Source organism: Somniosus microcephalus, chromosome 9 (genome assembly GCF_052327205.1).
Source record: "Somniosus microcephalus isolate GS21.2 chromosome 9, FLI_Smic_1.0, whole genome shotgun sequence".
NCBI lineage: Eukaryota > Metazoa > Chordata > Chondrichthyes > Squaliformes > Somniosidae > Somniosus > Somniosus microcephalus.
In genome coordinates, this window is record NC_140995.1 from 241,409,232 (window position 1) to 241,425,779 (window position 16,548).

Consider the following 16,548-nt stretch of genomic DNA (forward strand, 5'->3'; position numbering starts at 1 on the left):
CATATACACTACATCAAAAGCACAACCCTCATCGACCCTCCTTGTTACCTCTTCAAAAAATTCAATCAAGTTAGTCAGACATGACCTCCCCTTAACAAATCCATGCTGACTGTCCTTGATTAATCCGTGTCTTTCTAAATGAAGATTTATCCTGTCCCTCAGAATTTTTTCCAATAATTTTCTCACCACCGAGGTTAGGCTGACTGGCCTGTAATTTCTCGGTCTATCCCTTTCTCCTTTTTTAAACAATGGTACGACGTTAGCAGTCCTCCAGTCCTCTGGCACCACACCTGTAGCCAGAGAGGATTGGAAAATGATGGTCAGAGTCTCTGCTATTTCCTCTCTTGCTTCTCTTAACAGCCTGGGATACATTTCATCTGAGCCTGGGGATTTATCCACTTTCAAAGATGCTAAACCCCTTAATACATCCTCTCTCACTATGTTTATTTCATCTAATATTTCACACTCCTCCTCCCTGATTGTAATGTCTGCATCGTCTCTCTTGTAAAAACAGATGCAAAGTATTCATTAAGGACCACACATAGATTACCCTCATGGTCCGCCTCCACACATAGATTACCCTCATGGTCTCTAATAGGCCCTAATCTTTCTTTAGTTATCCTCTTGCTAGAATCCATTATAAAAGATGTAATAGCAGAGCACTTGGAAAACAGTGACAGGATTGGACAAAGTCAACATGGATTTACAAAAGGTAAATCATGCTTGACTAATCAACTGGAATTTTTTGAGGATGTAACTGGTAGAATAGATAAGGGAGAACCAATGGATGTGGTGTATTTGGACTTTCAGAAGGCTTTCGATAAGGTCCCGCATAAGAGATTGGCGTGCGAAGTCAAAGCACACGGGATTCGGGGTAAGGTACTATCTTGGATAGAGAACTGGTTGGCAGACAGGAAGCCAAGAGTTGGAATAAATGGGTCTTTTTCCGAGTGGCAGGCAGTGACTAGTGAATTACCACAGGGATTGGTGCTAGGACAATATATATTAATGATCTAGACGAGGGAACTAGATGTAATATCTCCAAGTTTGCAGACGACACAAAGCTGGGTGGGCGTGTATGCTGAGGAGGAGGATGCAGAGAAACTCCAGTATGATTTGGACAGGTTGGGTGATTGGGCAGATGCATGGCAGATGCAGTATAATGTGGATAAATGCGAGGTTATCCACTTTGGTGGCAAAAACAGGAAGACAGATTATTATCTGAATGGTAATAGATTGGGAAAAGGGGAAGTGCAACGAGACCTGGGTGTCCTTGTGCACCAGTCGCTGAAGGTAAGCATGCAGGTGCAGCAGGCGGTTAAGAAGGCAAATGGTATGTTGGCCTTCATAGCGAGAGGATTCGAGTACAGGAGCAAGGATATCTTGCTGCAGTTGTACAAGACCTTGGTGAGACCACACCTTGAGTATTGTGTGCAGTTTTGGTCGTCTAATCTGAGGAAGGATGTTCTTGCCATGGAGGGAGTGCAGCGAAGATTCACCAGACTGATACCTGGGATAACAACAGAAAATGCTGGAAAAACTCAGCAGGCCAGGCAACATCCGTGGAGAGAAATTAGTCAACATTTCGGGTCAAAACCCTTTATCAAGATACCTGGGATGGCAGGAATGACGTATGAAGAGAGATTGGGTTGATTAGGCTTATATTCGCTGGAGTTTAGAAGAATGAGAGGGGGTCTCATTGAAACTTATAAAATTCTAACAGGACTAGACAGACTAGATGCAGGAAGGATGTTCCCGATGGCGGGGGAGTCCAGAACCAGGGGTCACAGTCTAAGGATAAGGGGTAAGCCATTTAGGACTGCGATGAGGAGGAATTTCATCACCCAGAGAGTGGTGAACCTGTGGAATTCTCTACCACAGAAGGCAGTTGAGGCCCACTTATTAAATATATTCAAGAAGGAGTTAGATATATTGCTTAAGGTTAAAGGGATCAAGGGATATGTTGAGAAAGCAGGGACAGGGTACTGAATTTGGATGATCTCATTAAATGGCGGACAGGCTCGAGGGGCCGAATGGCCTTCTCCTGCTCCTATCTTCTATATTTCTATGTTTCCTAATTTCCTTTTTAATTTCACCCCTGCACTTTCTATACTCCTCTAGGGTTTCTATGGTATTGAGCACTCGGTATCTGTCATAAGCTTTTTTTTTCTTTATCCTACCCTGTATGCCCCTTGACATCGAGAGGGCTCTCGATTTGTTAGTCCCACCCTTTTTCTTTAAGGGAACATACTTGCGCTGAGCCCTCACTATCTCCTCCTTGAATGCCTCCCACTGCTCTGACACTGATTTACCTTCAAGTTTCTGTCTCCTGTTTACTTTGGCTAAATCATGTCTCAGCTTGGTAAAATTGGCTTTTCCCCAATTGAGAACTTTTATTCCTGGTCTATCTTTGTCCTTTTCCATAACTACCCTAAAACTAACTGAATTATGATCACTACCACCAACATGCTCTCCCACTGATATGCCTTCTACCTGCTCAGCTTCATTCTCTAAAACTAAGTCCAGAACTGCCCCCTCCCTTGTTGGGCTTGTTACGTACTGGCTAAAAAGATTTTCCTGAATGCATTTTAGGAATTCTGAACCTTCTATACCCTTCACACTAATTTTATCCCAGTTAATATTAGGGTAGTTGAAATCCCCTACTATTACTGCCCTATAGTTTTTGCATTTCTCAGAAATTTGCCTACATATTTGTTCTTCTATCTCCCTCTGACTGTTTAGGGGTCTGTAATATACTCCCAGCAGTGTGATTGCCCCTTTTTTATTCTTCAGTTCAACCCATATGGCCTGATTGGATGATCCTTCTAAGATGTCATCCCTCCTCACAAGTAATTGTTTCTTTAATCAATACTGCGACCCCCCCCCTCCTTTTTTAACCCCCTCTCTATCTCACCTGAACCAGGAATGTTGAGCTGTCATTCCTGCCCTTCTTTCAGCCATGTCTCAGTAATGGTTATAATATCATACTCCCACGTGTCTGTAAGGGTAACCGGGAGAGCTTCTTCTCCCCGAGACGGACCCTCTGATATAAAGGGTCGACGTCCATCTTATTCCCAATCAATCACTCGGAGTCCGGAGGTTCGTTCAGTAAAGCAACTTTATTTACAAGCCGGCAGGGGAGACACTCATGCTGGGATGAATGCTCTCCGATCGCTAAGATCCCCTGCCTTATATCCAGTTTTTTTGTTCTAAGTCGTGGCTTACATCATACATTTGATTTCGGGTGCAAATTCTTGCGACCCGTGTGCACATTTTGACCGTTACATAGTCCTGTGACCCCATATGTTATCTTTACCACATTCCTCAATTGGTAGCTAAAAGTTTGGGCACATTATTCAGGTAGCCGCTGACAGTTTGACCATTTGGCCACATTCCACCATACTTCCCTATGGGACCTGTACATTGGATATATGTTCGGTTCCTAAATTCCCTTATTTTAGCCCTTTTAACTCTTTCAGTCCCCCCTTTTGGTCCTGATTAATCCCTTTTAATCATTGACCAACCCGATTATTTCTCCTATTATGGTGTCCTGCCGGGGTGGTGATCAAATCCAACCCATTGGGTCACCTTGTTTATATAATCATATTATCCTCCTGATTTCTAGGCCCCCTACATCTTTCCATCGACATATTATCCATCCAATTACATCGGTTATAAGCATTAATGTTATTAGTACTATACGTCCGTTAAGCAGGTCTTTCTCCCAAGCCTTCGCTCGTTTATAGTAATAGTCTGCCTGCTCGATGGGAATCTGCCCAGGAGGTTTCTGTAACAATTACCACCGAACAGCATACATTACTACTTTATCAAGGTCATGTACATTTCTTCCATTTCCTTCTTTCTTTTTCGTTTTTTTACAGGTTCTCTGTGTTAGTAAGAAGTATTGTAATTGGTTGTTTGTTTCTACCTTGAGATATATGCTGTAAACTCATTGGCAGTGGATGTCAGGTGATTTGTGGTGGCCATCTTAAATTCAGTTCTCTCCAGTCATGCTTGGAGACTGATGTTGAAAGAAGTGTTACTGGATTTTTAAAGTTAATAAAGCCTAGATTAGAAAGGCAAATCTATTCTTTATTTCAGTGCCAGATTGTGTTTTAACTGTCCGGTGGTCCATTGGCCATAGGCATGGCACAAACCTCTCCCTACATCATCTTTTGCCTGTTCCTCATCTCTATGGTTTAGTTTGTTGTTAGTGCTAGCATGGTCTTCTATAACTTTGATTCCCTCGAGTAATTTCCTTATCGTATGTTCTCCCAACTCTGATTCTTGTTGAACCAAACCAGTTTCTTTCTCTAAAATCTGTTGTCTTACCCTTTGTAGTCATTCCACACGACTCTGGACTCCTGGTATATCTAGGGCATTAATGAATGACGTCCCCGTATTTATTCCCATGAGTACATCGTTTCCTAAGCCCCTCTTAATTCTTTGGTGGAATGCAGCATGTCCCCTGAAACTAGTAGCCACTGTTGCATCAGCAGCTTGGTTAATTACATTCCTTATCATATATGCATACAACTCTCTAGTTTTAGTAAATCTAGTTTTAGTAAATCTTTCACAATATCCTGGTCATTGTAGCATGGTTAAGTTCATTAGTACCGGTATAATTTCGTGTCTCACATTATCATACAATTGTTCTCCCTCGGTAAATAACACCAGTCCATTTTCGGGCCCAGGCGTCAATTTCGGACACCTTCGTTCTTCAGGTGTAGTTGTAATTGGAGGTGTTGTTGGTTCTAGGGTTATTCCTTGTGGTGTGATCCTTGTTGTTGGTTGCGGTGTTGTAACGGCGTGTACAATAGTCCATCTTATATCGTCCGTGCAGCTCAGGACATATCCTCCCCCTACTTGACCCAACACCTGCCAGTGTCTATTACATCTTGCCGTATTGCTGGTATCTGTCATTCGACAGGGTCTGCATGGTCGTTGATCCAAGTTCACCCAGATACCGTTACACCTGTAACATCCTTTTCCTTGTTTTTCACACTGGTAACTGTGTGATATAATGAAGTTCCTCGTGGAGTCTCCGCTAGGGGATCTTAACTTGCAGTCCATTTCTTTCAGCCTGTTATTTGGGCTTATAAATGTTGTCATCAGAGTAGTTATGATAATCCATCTCACTGGATCCATGTTTACCTGTAATTTAAACAGAGGTCTGGTCGTCTTCCGAGCTCTTTCCCCTAGAGGAGAGGGTAGAATGGGGGTCTTTAGTGTAAAATGGTTTCACCTGGGTCCAGTGTTTCCATCGCATACCTGTCGGTTCCTGTAGACAAACACACGTATCACTTGTCAATAATACAGTGCATGGCCCCATCCAACGGGGTTCCATTCCCTTTCTTCCGATAACTTGCGTCATTACTTGTTGACCTATTCTGGGCAACTCGTCTGGTTTAAGTCCAGCATTCTGCCTTTCTAGATCTTTAATCTGTTGTTGGTTCCTTATTTCTTTATTTAGTGCTTGTACCTCCTGATTTAGTTGTACTAAGTATCACCTTAATCTATTTTGTACTGGTCCTGGTTCTCCCACCCCTCCAGCCAAATCCTCTGGTAGTCTCATAGCTCGTCCTGTCATCAACTCATAAGGGGTTAGTCCGGTCGTTCGTCCTGGGGTGGCTCGCAGCCTCATTAGTATGCTGGGTAATAATTCTGACCATCCCTTCCCTGTTTCTTGGATGTCTTTTGTCAGCGCGTTTTTCAGTGTCCTATTCATTCTTTCTACCATCCCCGAGCTCTGGGGGGTGATTTGGTATATGGTATTTTTGTGTTACGTGTAAAAGATGACAAGTTTCTCATTATTTTACCGGTAAAGTGAGTGCCATTGTCTGAGTCAATTTGCAGAGGCATCCCCCAACGGGGTATAACCTCGGTAGCCAATATTAGTGCAACTGTTTTTGCAGAGCAATCTCGGGTGGCAAAGGCTTCCACCCACCTGGTAAATTGGTCAATTATTATCAGGCGATATTTTTTCCCCCGGTCCTACGCTAAGGGGCCGGTAAAGTCAATTTGTAGGTTTTCCTTGGGGCCTGGGTTGGTTTGCTGCTCTAACTCTACATCTCTGTCCTACATTATTCTTAGCGCATATTATACAGCGGTGGCAATATTGCGCTACTTCCCGATCCATCTTTGGCCACCACCAGTACAGTGTCAGTAGGTGCAACATGTTACTTCTGCCAGTATGTGTTACACCATGGTATAGCGCCATCAGTTGTTGTCTGCAACATTCCAGTGCCACCACCTGGTTACGGGTGCCCCATTTCCAAATTCCATCTTGTAGCCGGGCGCCAGCTTGTTTCCATCTCTCCTTTTCCTCTTTACTAGTATTTTCCTGTACCTCCATTATATTCACTTCCTGTACCCCACTGACTGTCATGACTATATTTATTTTGGTTTTGAATGCGTCCTCTGGTTGCATTTCTTCCGCAGCTAGTTAGGCGGCTCGATCTGCATACCTATTCCCTATAGGGGCCTGGTCCTGGGGTTCCTGTGAGTCCATATCCTCTATCTTTGTGTGGGCTTTTATTTTAATTACCGCTGCCTCTAAAGGTGCTTGTGCAGCCTTAACTATTCTTACTAATAGTTTTCTGTGTTTTACTACCTCTCCCGTAGAGGTCATGTACCCCCTTTTGGCCCATCATGTCATATAATCATGCACCACTCCGAAGGCATAACTGCTGTCGGTATAAACATTTATCCGTTCGTTTCTTGCTATTTCCAACGCTTTTATTAAAGCCACTAGTTCCGCTACCTGTGCTGACTTATCCCCATAAAGGGCTCCTTTTAACCGGGTCTTTCCTTCTTGATTTACTGCTGCCCACCCTGTTCTGGGTTCTCCGTTGATATATTTTCGGGATCCATCTACATAGATTATCATATCGGGATTTTCTAGTGGGTCTTCCTTTATTCCACTACCTATTTCTTCCTCCATTTTCATCTGACAACTGTGCCCTTCTCCTTCCGTTAATATGCCCGTGGCTGGATTAACCCCGGTATGGTTATGTATTATCACAGTTCCATCCCTGGGGAGTAATACAGCTTCCCATTTAGCTTTCCTGCTATCCGATATAGTCCGCAATTTTCCTGTGTTGAGTAGTTCCACTAAAGTATGTTGAGTATGCAAAATTACCTTTCCCACCATCACTATTGGTTCGCTTACTCGCACCACCCGGGTGGCGCAATCTATTGCAGCCACACATCGTGGCATCACCTTCGCTACTGGGTCTTTTTTTTTGCAGAGTAATACGCAACGGGTCTCTGTTTCCCTCCGTGATCTTGCATTACCACGGCTGAATAACTCTCATGATCTAAATCACAATATAGGTGGAAGGGTCAAGTGGGATCTGATAATCCTAGGGCAGGGGCTGTTATTAATTCCTGTTTAAGGGCCCTATATGCTTCCTCCTGCTCCGTCTCCCATTCTACCTTATCAGTGACGGGTCTCCCCCCCCCCCCCCCCCTTTAACTAACCGTTGAATTGGCTCTGCTTTCCCTGCAAAGTCTGATATAAAATTCCTGCAGTCGTTAAATAGTCCCAACACTTTCCTCACTCCCTGGACGGTCACTGGCCTTAGCATGTCTTTTATGGCTGCCTTTTGTTCCTGCGGGAGTGCCTTATACCCCTGGCTAATTTCGTGCCCTAGATACTTTACTTCAGACAGTCCAACCTGTGCCTTTTTGGGTTCAATTTAAAGCCAGCTTTCTTAAGTGTCTGGAGGGTGGCTAGTAATGCTCCCATGTGTCCTTTGGCATCTCCTGATGCAATCATTATGGAGTAGGGCGCTCTGGTACCTTGATAGGTCTCAGTACACGGTGGAATATATTTGGACTATTATGGAACCCCTGCAGGACCCTGGTCCATGTATACTGTCTATCCCTGACAGCAAAGGCGAATTTCCCTTGTGATTCCTCTGCCAATAGTATGGACCAGAACCTGTTCACTATATCCAAGACTGTAAATATTTTAAAGTCTGGTTTCAGACCATTAAATATCTTATTCAATACGGTCTGCACAAATTTACACCAACCAGAATTTCACCGTGGCCACAATGAAAGTCTGGTTTTAATAGGTTAAGTAACCTCAATAACTCCAGTTCAATCCAGATCAAATTTTTTTTTTTAACTAACCAGTATCACTTGGAAAAGAAAGAAACGATAGCCACATTAACAAAGAAACAATTACCCATGCCTTGTAAACATTCAAATTCATTTTCTTCCAGGCACATTGGCAACTGTGACTTCAAGGCTGAAGCTTATCTTTTGTAAAAGAATTAACAAACTTAAAACAACACACGCTTGTCCATCCTTCAAGACAAGCCTTCAAAGGGTTAAACAGCTTTTAGCTCTCTGTACAAAAGAGTGGGTGGAGCTAAAACACACCAGTCATTTTTTTTTTTTTAAGGACAGACTTTCAGACAAACGGAATACTGTAACTTCTTAAACATCCATAGTCAGGAAAACTTTCACACTTTAACACACACTTTCACACAAACTGAGATTCCAGCATTTTTTAAGGTTCCTTTCACTCAGCAATCGTGTTTTATTTGTTTCAGCACAGACGTTAATAACTTCCGTGTCGGTAAAACTTTAGGTTTCTCTTTCTGAATCATCCCACTCAATCTCCTCACTATCATTCCTTCCACTATGCACTGACCTTGTCTTTATTACAGTGGCACACCTTTTTAACTGTTCCACTAACTCCTCTTTTTCCCTCTCCCGTGTGGCCCCAATCTTATACATTTTTCAGGTGGCCCTGACAAAGAACCACCACAGTTTTCTCCTCCTTATTCTCGCTCTCCCCACTCCACCATTCCCTCCGTCGGTCGGGATCCCATTCAGGATCCCACCTTCCTTTCCCATTCGCCTCATTAACTTGTCATCATATCCCTTTTTTTTACCATCTTTTCCTTAACTTTCTCATACTTATCGCGCACAAATTCATACGGCAAGTTACGTTACGCCGTCCTGTTTGTCCGTCGATTTCTTTCCCAGCCATTTTGTAGTCGCTCGGGAATTTCCGTGAGGTTTTCTAACTTCCCCGGGGTCTTTTTACCCTGTCCCTACCGGAATTTCCGTTATCCAATACTATCGCGTACAAACTAGTACAGGCGTTTAGATCTTTTGGCGTCCTTTTTGTTCACCATCCTTTTAGGGTGGATTTGCTAGCTTCCCCCCTCGTTTGTTACCTCTGGGATTCCCCCGGACCTCCGGGACTCCCCCGGACCTGTTACCTCCGGGTCTCCCCCGGACCTTCAGGGACCTTTCCCTGCTTACGCGGTTTTAACTCCGCCTGGATTGGATTCTCCCTATATCCAATCCTATATAACCCGAGCTCCTCAACTTATTCAGACATTTTCATTTCTACAATGTCCTAGCATGCACCCAAGCTGCTTTACTTACGTATCCGGACACCGCCTAGATTCATTGGATCTCCGGCCCTAGGCTTCGATACGAGGAGATAATGTCTCTACTCAGCCCGTCTGGTAGATCCTGCCGACTACGCCAAGTTGTAAGGGTAAAACCGGGAGAGCTTCTTCTCCCCGAGACGAACCCTCTGATATAAAGGGTCGACGTCCGTCTTATTCCCAATCAATCACTCGGAGTCCGGAGGTTCGTCCAGTAAAGCAACTTTATTTACAAGCCGGCAGGGGAGACACTCATGCTGGGATGAATGCTCTCCGATCGCTAAGATCCCCTGCTTTATATACTGTTTTTTTGTTCTAAGTCATGGCTTACATCATACAGTTGATTTCGGGTGCAAATTCTTGCAACCCGTGTGCACATTTTGACCGTTACGTAGTCCTGTGACCCCATATGTTATCTTTACCACATTCCTCAATTGGTAGCTAAAAGTTTGGGCACATTATTCAGGTAACCGCTGACAGTTTGACCATTTGGCCACATTATTCAATTATTAGCTGACGGTTTGTGTCCATTGGTCAGGTAGCCGCTGACAGTTTGACCATTTGGCCACATTCCACCATACTTCCCTATGGGACATGTACATTGGAAATATGTTCGGTTCCTAAATTCCCTTATTTTAGCCCTTTTAACTCTTTCAGTCCCCCCTTTTGGTCCTGATTAATCCCTTTTAATCATTGACCAACCCGATTATTTCTCCTATTATGGTGTCCTGCCAGGGTGGTGATCAAATCCAACCCATTGGGTCACCTTGTTTATATAATCATATTATACTCCTGAACCAGGAATGTTGAGCTGTCATTCCTGCCCTTCTTTCAGCCATGTCTCAGTAATGGTTATAATATCATACTCCCACGTGTCTGTAAGGGTAACCGGGAGAGCTTCTTCTTCCCGAGACGGACCCTCCGATATAAAGGGTCGACGTCCGTCTTATTCCCAATCAATCACTCGGAGTCCGGAGGTTCGTTCAGTAAAGCAACTTTATTTACAAGCCGGCAGGGGAGACACTCATGCTGGGATGAATGCTCTCCGATCGCTAAGATCCCCTGCCTTATATACAGTTTTTTTGTTCTAAGTCGTGGCTTACATCATACAGTTGATTTCGGGTGCAAATTCTTGCGACCCGTGTGCACATTTTGACCGTTACATAGTCCTGTGACCCCATATGTTATCTTTACCACATTCCTCAATTGGTAGCTAAAAGTTTGGGCACATTATTCAGGTAGTCGCTGACAGTTTGACCATTTGGCCACATTCCACCATACTTCCCTATGGGACATGTACATTGGAAATATGTTCGGTTCCTAAATTCCCTTATGTTAGCCCTTTTAACTCTTTCAGTGTCTATCCGTGCCCTCAGCTCATCTGCTTTATTCGCTCGACTCCTTGCATTAAAATATTTAGCATTGCCAAACTGCCTTGTCTATTTTCTAGCCCTTGTTTCCTCCGCCTTCCAAACTCGCTTACTAATTTTCTGCTTTCCATTTCCAGCTTGACTTCTCTCCCTTCTGACAGTACTCTCAAGTTCCCTTCCCCCTGCCAAGCTAGTTTAAACCCTCCCCAACAGCACGAGCAAACCCCACCGTGAGGATATTGGTTCTGGTCCTGTTGAGGTGCAACCCGTCCGGCTTGTACAGGTCCCACCTCCGCCAGAAATGGTCCGAATGCCTCAGGAATCTAAAGCCCTCCATCCTGCACCATCTCTCCAATCACGCATTCATCTGCTCTATTCTCCTATTTCTGTACTCGCTAGCAGGTGGCACCGGGAGTAATCTGGAGATTACTGCCTTTGAGGTCTTGCTTTTTAATCTCCCTCCTGGCTCCCTAAAATCTGCCTGCAGGACCTCATTCCTCTTTCTGCCTGTCGGTGGTACCGATATGGACAACGAACTCTGGCTGATCACCATGGAATAGAGCCATAGAGTCGTAACGGCACAGAAGGGGGCCATTTGGCCCATTGCGTCAGTGCCGGCTCTCTGTAAAGCAATCCAGTAAGTCCCATTCCCCCGCTCTATCCCCGTGGCCCTGCAAGTTTATTTCCCTCAAATGCCTATCCAGTCTCCCCTTGAAAACATTGAGTGTCTCCGCTTCCACCACTTCCGTCAGCAGCGAATTTCAAGTCCTCACCACTCGCTGTGTAAAAAAGTTTTTCCTCACATCCCCCCTGTATCTCTTGCCCAAAGCCTTAAATCTGTGTCCCCTAGTCTTTGTACCATCAACTAGTGGGAACAGCCTTTCCCCGTCTAGCCTATCCAAACCCGTCATAATCTTGTACACCTCTTATCAAATCACCTGCTCCCTCAGAATGTCCTGCAGCCGTTCAGTGACATTCTTGACCCTGGCACCAGGGAGGCAACATACCATCCTGGAGTCATGTCTGCGACCGCAAAAACGCCTGTCTGTTCCCCTAACTATTGAATCCCCTACCACGCTTCCACGCTTTTTCCTCCCGCCCGCTCCCCCCCCCCCCCCCCCCCCGTGCAGCTGAGCCACCCATGGCACCATGGACTTGGCTCTGGCTGCACTCCCCAGAAGAACCATCGCCCTCACCAGTATCCAGAATTGAAAACCGGTTAGTGAGCAAGTGCACTCTGGGGACTCCTGCCCTACCTGCCCGGTCCTCCTTCTCTCTACCTGCACAGTCTTAAGCTGCGGGGTGACCACTTCCTGAAACATGCCTCACGGATGCACTGCAATGACTCCAGCCGCCACTCAAGCTCCGAAACCCAGAGCTCGCGCTGCTGTAGCTGGCGACACTTCCCGCACACGAGATTGTCCAGGCCACGAGAAGCATCTAGGACTTCCCACGTGGCACAGGATGTGCATTCCATGGGACTGAACTGCTCTGCCGTGCCTCTATTTAATAGACTATTAACTAACTTAGCAGAAATAAACTTTAACTAAAAACTGTCACTAGCTCCTCACCAAACAGCACTTTCCCTCTATTTAATAGAGTAGGGTCTGTAATTTAGCCCACAAGTCCGAGTTTAACTTAAACTAATACTCTTATTTTTAATTCACTTACTGTTTTACTTACCCCGATTCAAATTTTAATTTCCCAGCTCTCAGTTAAACCAATGCCCTAGTTTAGGGAACGAAAAATAGAAAAATACTCACCAACCAATCGCTTACCTGCTTTCCTGTGCTGTCATACTTTGATATTTTTTTCTTTCACATGTCCCGCTCAGGTCCGCAGCCTCTGCTCTCAGGTCTCCTCTGCCTCGCTCTTTATCCCTCTCTCACTCCCAGCTCATGATCCCACTCAGGTCCGCAGCCTCTGCTCTTGGCTCTCCTCTGCCTCGCTCTTTATCCCTCTCTCGCTCCCAGCTCCAGTCCCGCTCAGGTCTGCAGCCTCTGCTCTCGGGTCTCCTCTGCCTCGTTCTTTATCCCCCTCTCGCTCCCAGCTCCGGTCCCACTCAGGTCCGCAGCCTCTGCTCTCTGCTCTCCTCTGCCTCGCTCTTTATCCCTCTCTCGCTCCCAGCTCCAGTCCCGCTCAGGTCCGCAGCCTCTGCTCTCGGCTCTCCTCTGCCGCGCTCTTTATCCCTCTCTCGCTCCCAGCTCTAGTCCCACTCAGGTCCGCAGCCTCTGCTCTTGGCTCTCCTCTGCCTCGCTCTTTATCCCTCTCGCTCCCAGCTCCAGTCCCGCTCAGGTCCGCAGCCTCTGCTCTCGGGTCTCCTCTGCCTCGCTCTTTATCCCTCTCTCGCTCCCAGTTCCGGTCCCGCTCAGGTCTGCAGCCTCTGCTCTCGGGTCTCCTCTGCCTCGCTCTTTATCCCTCTCTCGCTCCCAGCTCCAGTCCCGCTCAGGTCTGCAGCCTGTGCTCTCGGGTCTCCTCTGCCTCGCTCTTTATCCCTCTCTCGCTCCCAGCTCTAGTCCCACTCAGGTCCGCAGCCTCTGCTCTCGGGTCTCCTCTGCCTCATTCTTTATCCCTCTCTCGCTCCCAGCTCCAGTCCCGCTCAGGTCCGCAGCCTCTGCTCTCGGGTCTCCTCTGCCTCGCTCTTTATCCCTCTCTCGCTCCCAGTTCCGGTCCCGCTCAGGTCTGCAGCCTCTGCTCTCGGGTCTCCTCTGCCTCGCTCTTTATCCCTCTCTCGCTCCCAGTTCTGGTCCCGCTCAGGTCTGCAGCCTCTGCTCTCGGGTCTCCTCTGTCGCGCTCTTTATCCCTCTCTCGCTCCCAGCTCTAGTCCCGCTCAGGTCCGCAGCCTCTGCTCTCGGGTCTCCTCTGTCGCGTTCTTTATCCCTCTCTCGCTCCCAGCTCTAGTTCCGCTCAGGTCCGCAGCCTCTGCTCTCTGGTCTCCTCTGTCGCATTCTTTATCCCTCTCTCGCTCCCAGCTCTAGTCCCGCTCAGGTCCACAGCCTCTGCTCTCGGGTCTCCTCTGTCGCGTTCTTTATCCCTCTCTCGCTCCCAGCTCTAGTCCTGCTCAGGTCTGCAGCCTCTGCTCTCGGCTCTCCTCTGCCTTGTTCTTTATCCCTCTCTCGCTCCCAGCTCTGGTCCCACTCAGGTCCGCAGCCTCTGCTCTCGGCTCTCCTGTGCCTCGCTCTTTATCCCTCTCTCGCTCCCAGTTCCGGTCCCGCTCAGGTCCGCAGCCTCTGCTCTCGGGTCTCCTCTGCCTCGCTCTTTATCCCTCTCTCGCTCCCAGCTCCGGTCCCGCTCAGGTCCGCAGTCTCGGCTCTCCTCTGCCTCGCTCTTTATCCCTCTCTCACTCCCAGCTCCAGTCCCGCTCAGGTCCACAGCCTCTGCTCTCGGGTCTCCTCCGCCTCGCTCCTTATCTTGCTCCCGCTCCCAGTTCCGGTCCCGCTCAGGTCCATAGTCTCAGCTCTCGGCTCTCCTCTGCCGTGCTCTATATCCCTCTCTCGCTCCCAGCTCCGGTCCCGCTCAAGTCCGCAGCCTCTGCTCTCGGGTCTCCTCTGTCGCGCTCTTTATCCCTCTCTCGCTCCCAGCTCCAGTCCCGCTCAAGTCCACAGCCTCTGCTCTCGGGTCTCCTCTGTCGCGCTCTTTATCCCTCTCTCACTCCCAGTTCCGGTCCCGCTCTGGTCCATAGACTCTGCTCTCGGCTCTCCTCTGTCGCGCTCTGTATCTCTCTCTCGCTCCCAGTTCCGGTCCCACTCAGGTCCACAGTCTCTGCTCTCGGGTCTCTTCTGCCTCGCTCTTTATCTTGCTCTCGCTCCCAGTTCAGGTCCCGCTCAGGTCCGCAGCCTCTGCTCTCGGGTCTCCCTTGCTGTGCTCTTTAACTCTCTGACATGAATCAGTCATTCATGAAAGATGGACGTATGAAATAATACTGAGCGGCCTACGGGTGGCGCTGTCCAGGGAGAGTATAAATACTCAGACATGGGCCCAGCTTGCACAGGACATTCTTGACGGGAACTAGTGAAGGACACAACTAGACCTCCATGTTGTAAAACAGTTGATTAAAGCTTTGTTTAATGCTTAGACCAAGTGCCTAGTAGTTTTCTTACGTCACACTCTCTCGCTCCCCGCTCATGGTCCCACTCAGGTCCGCAGCCCCTGCTCTCGGGTCTCCTCTGCCGTGCTGTTTATCTGTCTCTCGTTCCCAGCTCAGGTCCACAGCCTCTGCCCTCGGGTCTCCTCTGCCTCGCTCTTTATCTTGCTCTTGCTTCCCGATCCATTCCCGCACATGTCCGCTGCCTCTGCTTTCGGGTCTCCTCTGCCTCGCTCTTTATCTTGCTCTTGCTCCAAGCTCAGGACCCGCTCAGGTCCGCAGCCTCTGCCCTCGGGTCTCCTCTGCCTCGCTCTTTATCTTGCTCTTGCTTCCCGATCCATTCCCGCACATGTCCGCTGCCTCTGCCCTCGGGTCTCCTCTGCCTCGCTCTTTATCTTGCTCTTGCTCCAAGCTCAGGACCCGCTCAGGTCCGCTGCCTCTGCTTTCGGGTCTCCTCTGCCTCGCTCTTTATCTTGCTCTTGCTCCAAGCTCAGGACCCGCTCAGGTCCGCTGCCTCTGCTTTCGGGTCTCCTCTGCCTCGCTCTTTATCTTGCTCTTGCTCCAAGCTCAGGACCCGCTCAGGTCCGCTGCCTCTGCCCTCGGGTCTCCTCTGCCTCGCTCTTTATCTTGCTCTTGCTCCAAGCTCAGGACCCGCTCAGGTCCGCAGCCTCTGCCCTCGGGTCTCCTCTGCCTCGCTCTTTATCTTGCTCTTGCTCCAAGCTCAGGACCCGCTCAGGTCCGCAGCCTCTGTGTAAAAGCTGCTGTGTTTCACACTCTGGTCTGGTGTAACTGCTGCTATGTTTTTCTCTCCCCCAGGCCTAGTGGGTCTCGCTCTGTCCTACGCACTGTCATTCACCAACTTACTCTCTGGTGTCATTGCTAGCTTCACACAAACTGAATCGCAGATGGTGAGCGTGGAGCGTTTGGATGAGTATATCACCGAGATTCCCTTTGAGCCTCAGTATGGGGATATTAAGGTAAGAGGGAATTTGGGTGGGGGAGGAGAGTGTGTGTGCATGAGAGAGACAAAGGGGATGCATGGGTAATGACCTGACAACAATTGAGAGGGAAATGACCAAGACGAGAGTGACAGGTGGACACAGTGGAGGAACAAGTGAGGGGTAATCAATAGATAGACAAGACAGTGGGAAACGGGAGAAAGAAAATGAGGATGAAGGAAATGGAAGTGGAGAAAGTCTACAAGATTGAGAGGGAATGGGAGGGAGTGAGACAACAAGTGAGAGAAGGAAAGGGTCAGTGGAGCGGGGTGGGGAGGGAAACAGAAGGTCTGTTTGAAGTGTTCATTCCATAGGGTTGATGTTATATTGGTACAGTACTGCACTGTTTGAGCTGAGCACCGAAAAACAAATGATTGGCCTTAGAGAGCCTGGAAGTTCCCTGGACCGAGTAGCGGTCTGCAATTTAAAAAGAAATATAGTTACCAGGCACTAGCCAGCTGGGTCTTTTTCTTTCCTCCTTTAATTCTTCCACTTTTGTCTCCACACTCTTCCTCTGTTGAAGGCATTGCTCCAGCCCATGACCCTGGCAGGCTTCCACTCCCTTGCTCAGTTGCTCATTTTCTGCGCTTGAGTGATGGTGGCAACACAATTAAGTCAACCCTGTTCTCACCCAGTGTCTAGTGTAGTGGGAACCCTGGCTAGTTTTCCTCTCCCGAACC

The 16,548-nt window shown here is 47.8% G+C and overlaps 1 protein-coding gene across 1 annotated transcript in view; it reads left to right on the top strand.

The window, feature by feature from the left end:
• Positions 1-16,548, top strand: part of abcc10 (ATP-binding cassette, sub-family C (CFTR/MRP), member 10) — a 257,280-nt gene that overhangs the window by 195,403 nt on the left and 45,329 nt on the right. The window contains exon 17 of the mRNA XM_085998249.1: positions 15,687-15,847. Within this exon, the coding sequence (XP_085854375.1) occupies positions 15,687-15,847 (161 nt within the window). The remainder of the gene's footprint in view (positions 1-15,686; positions 15,848-16,548) is intronic.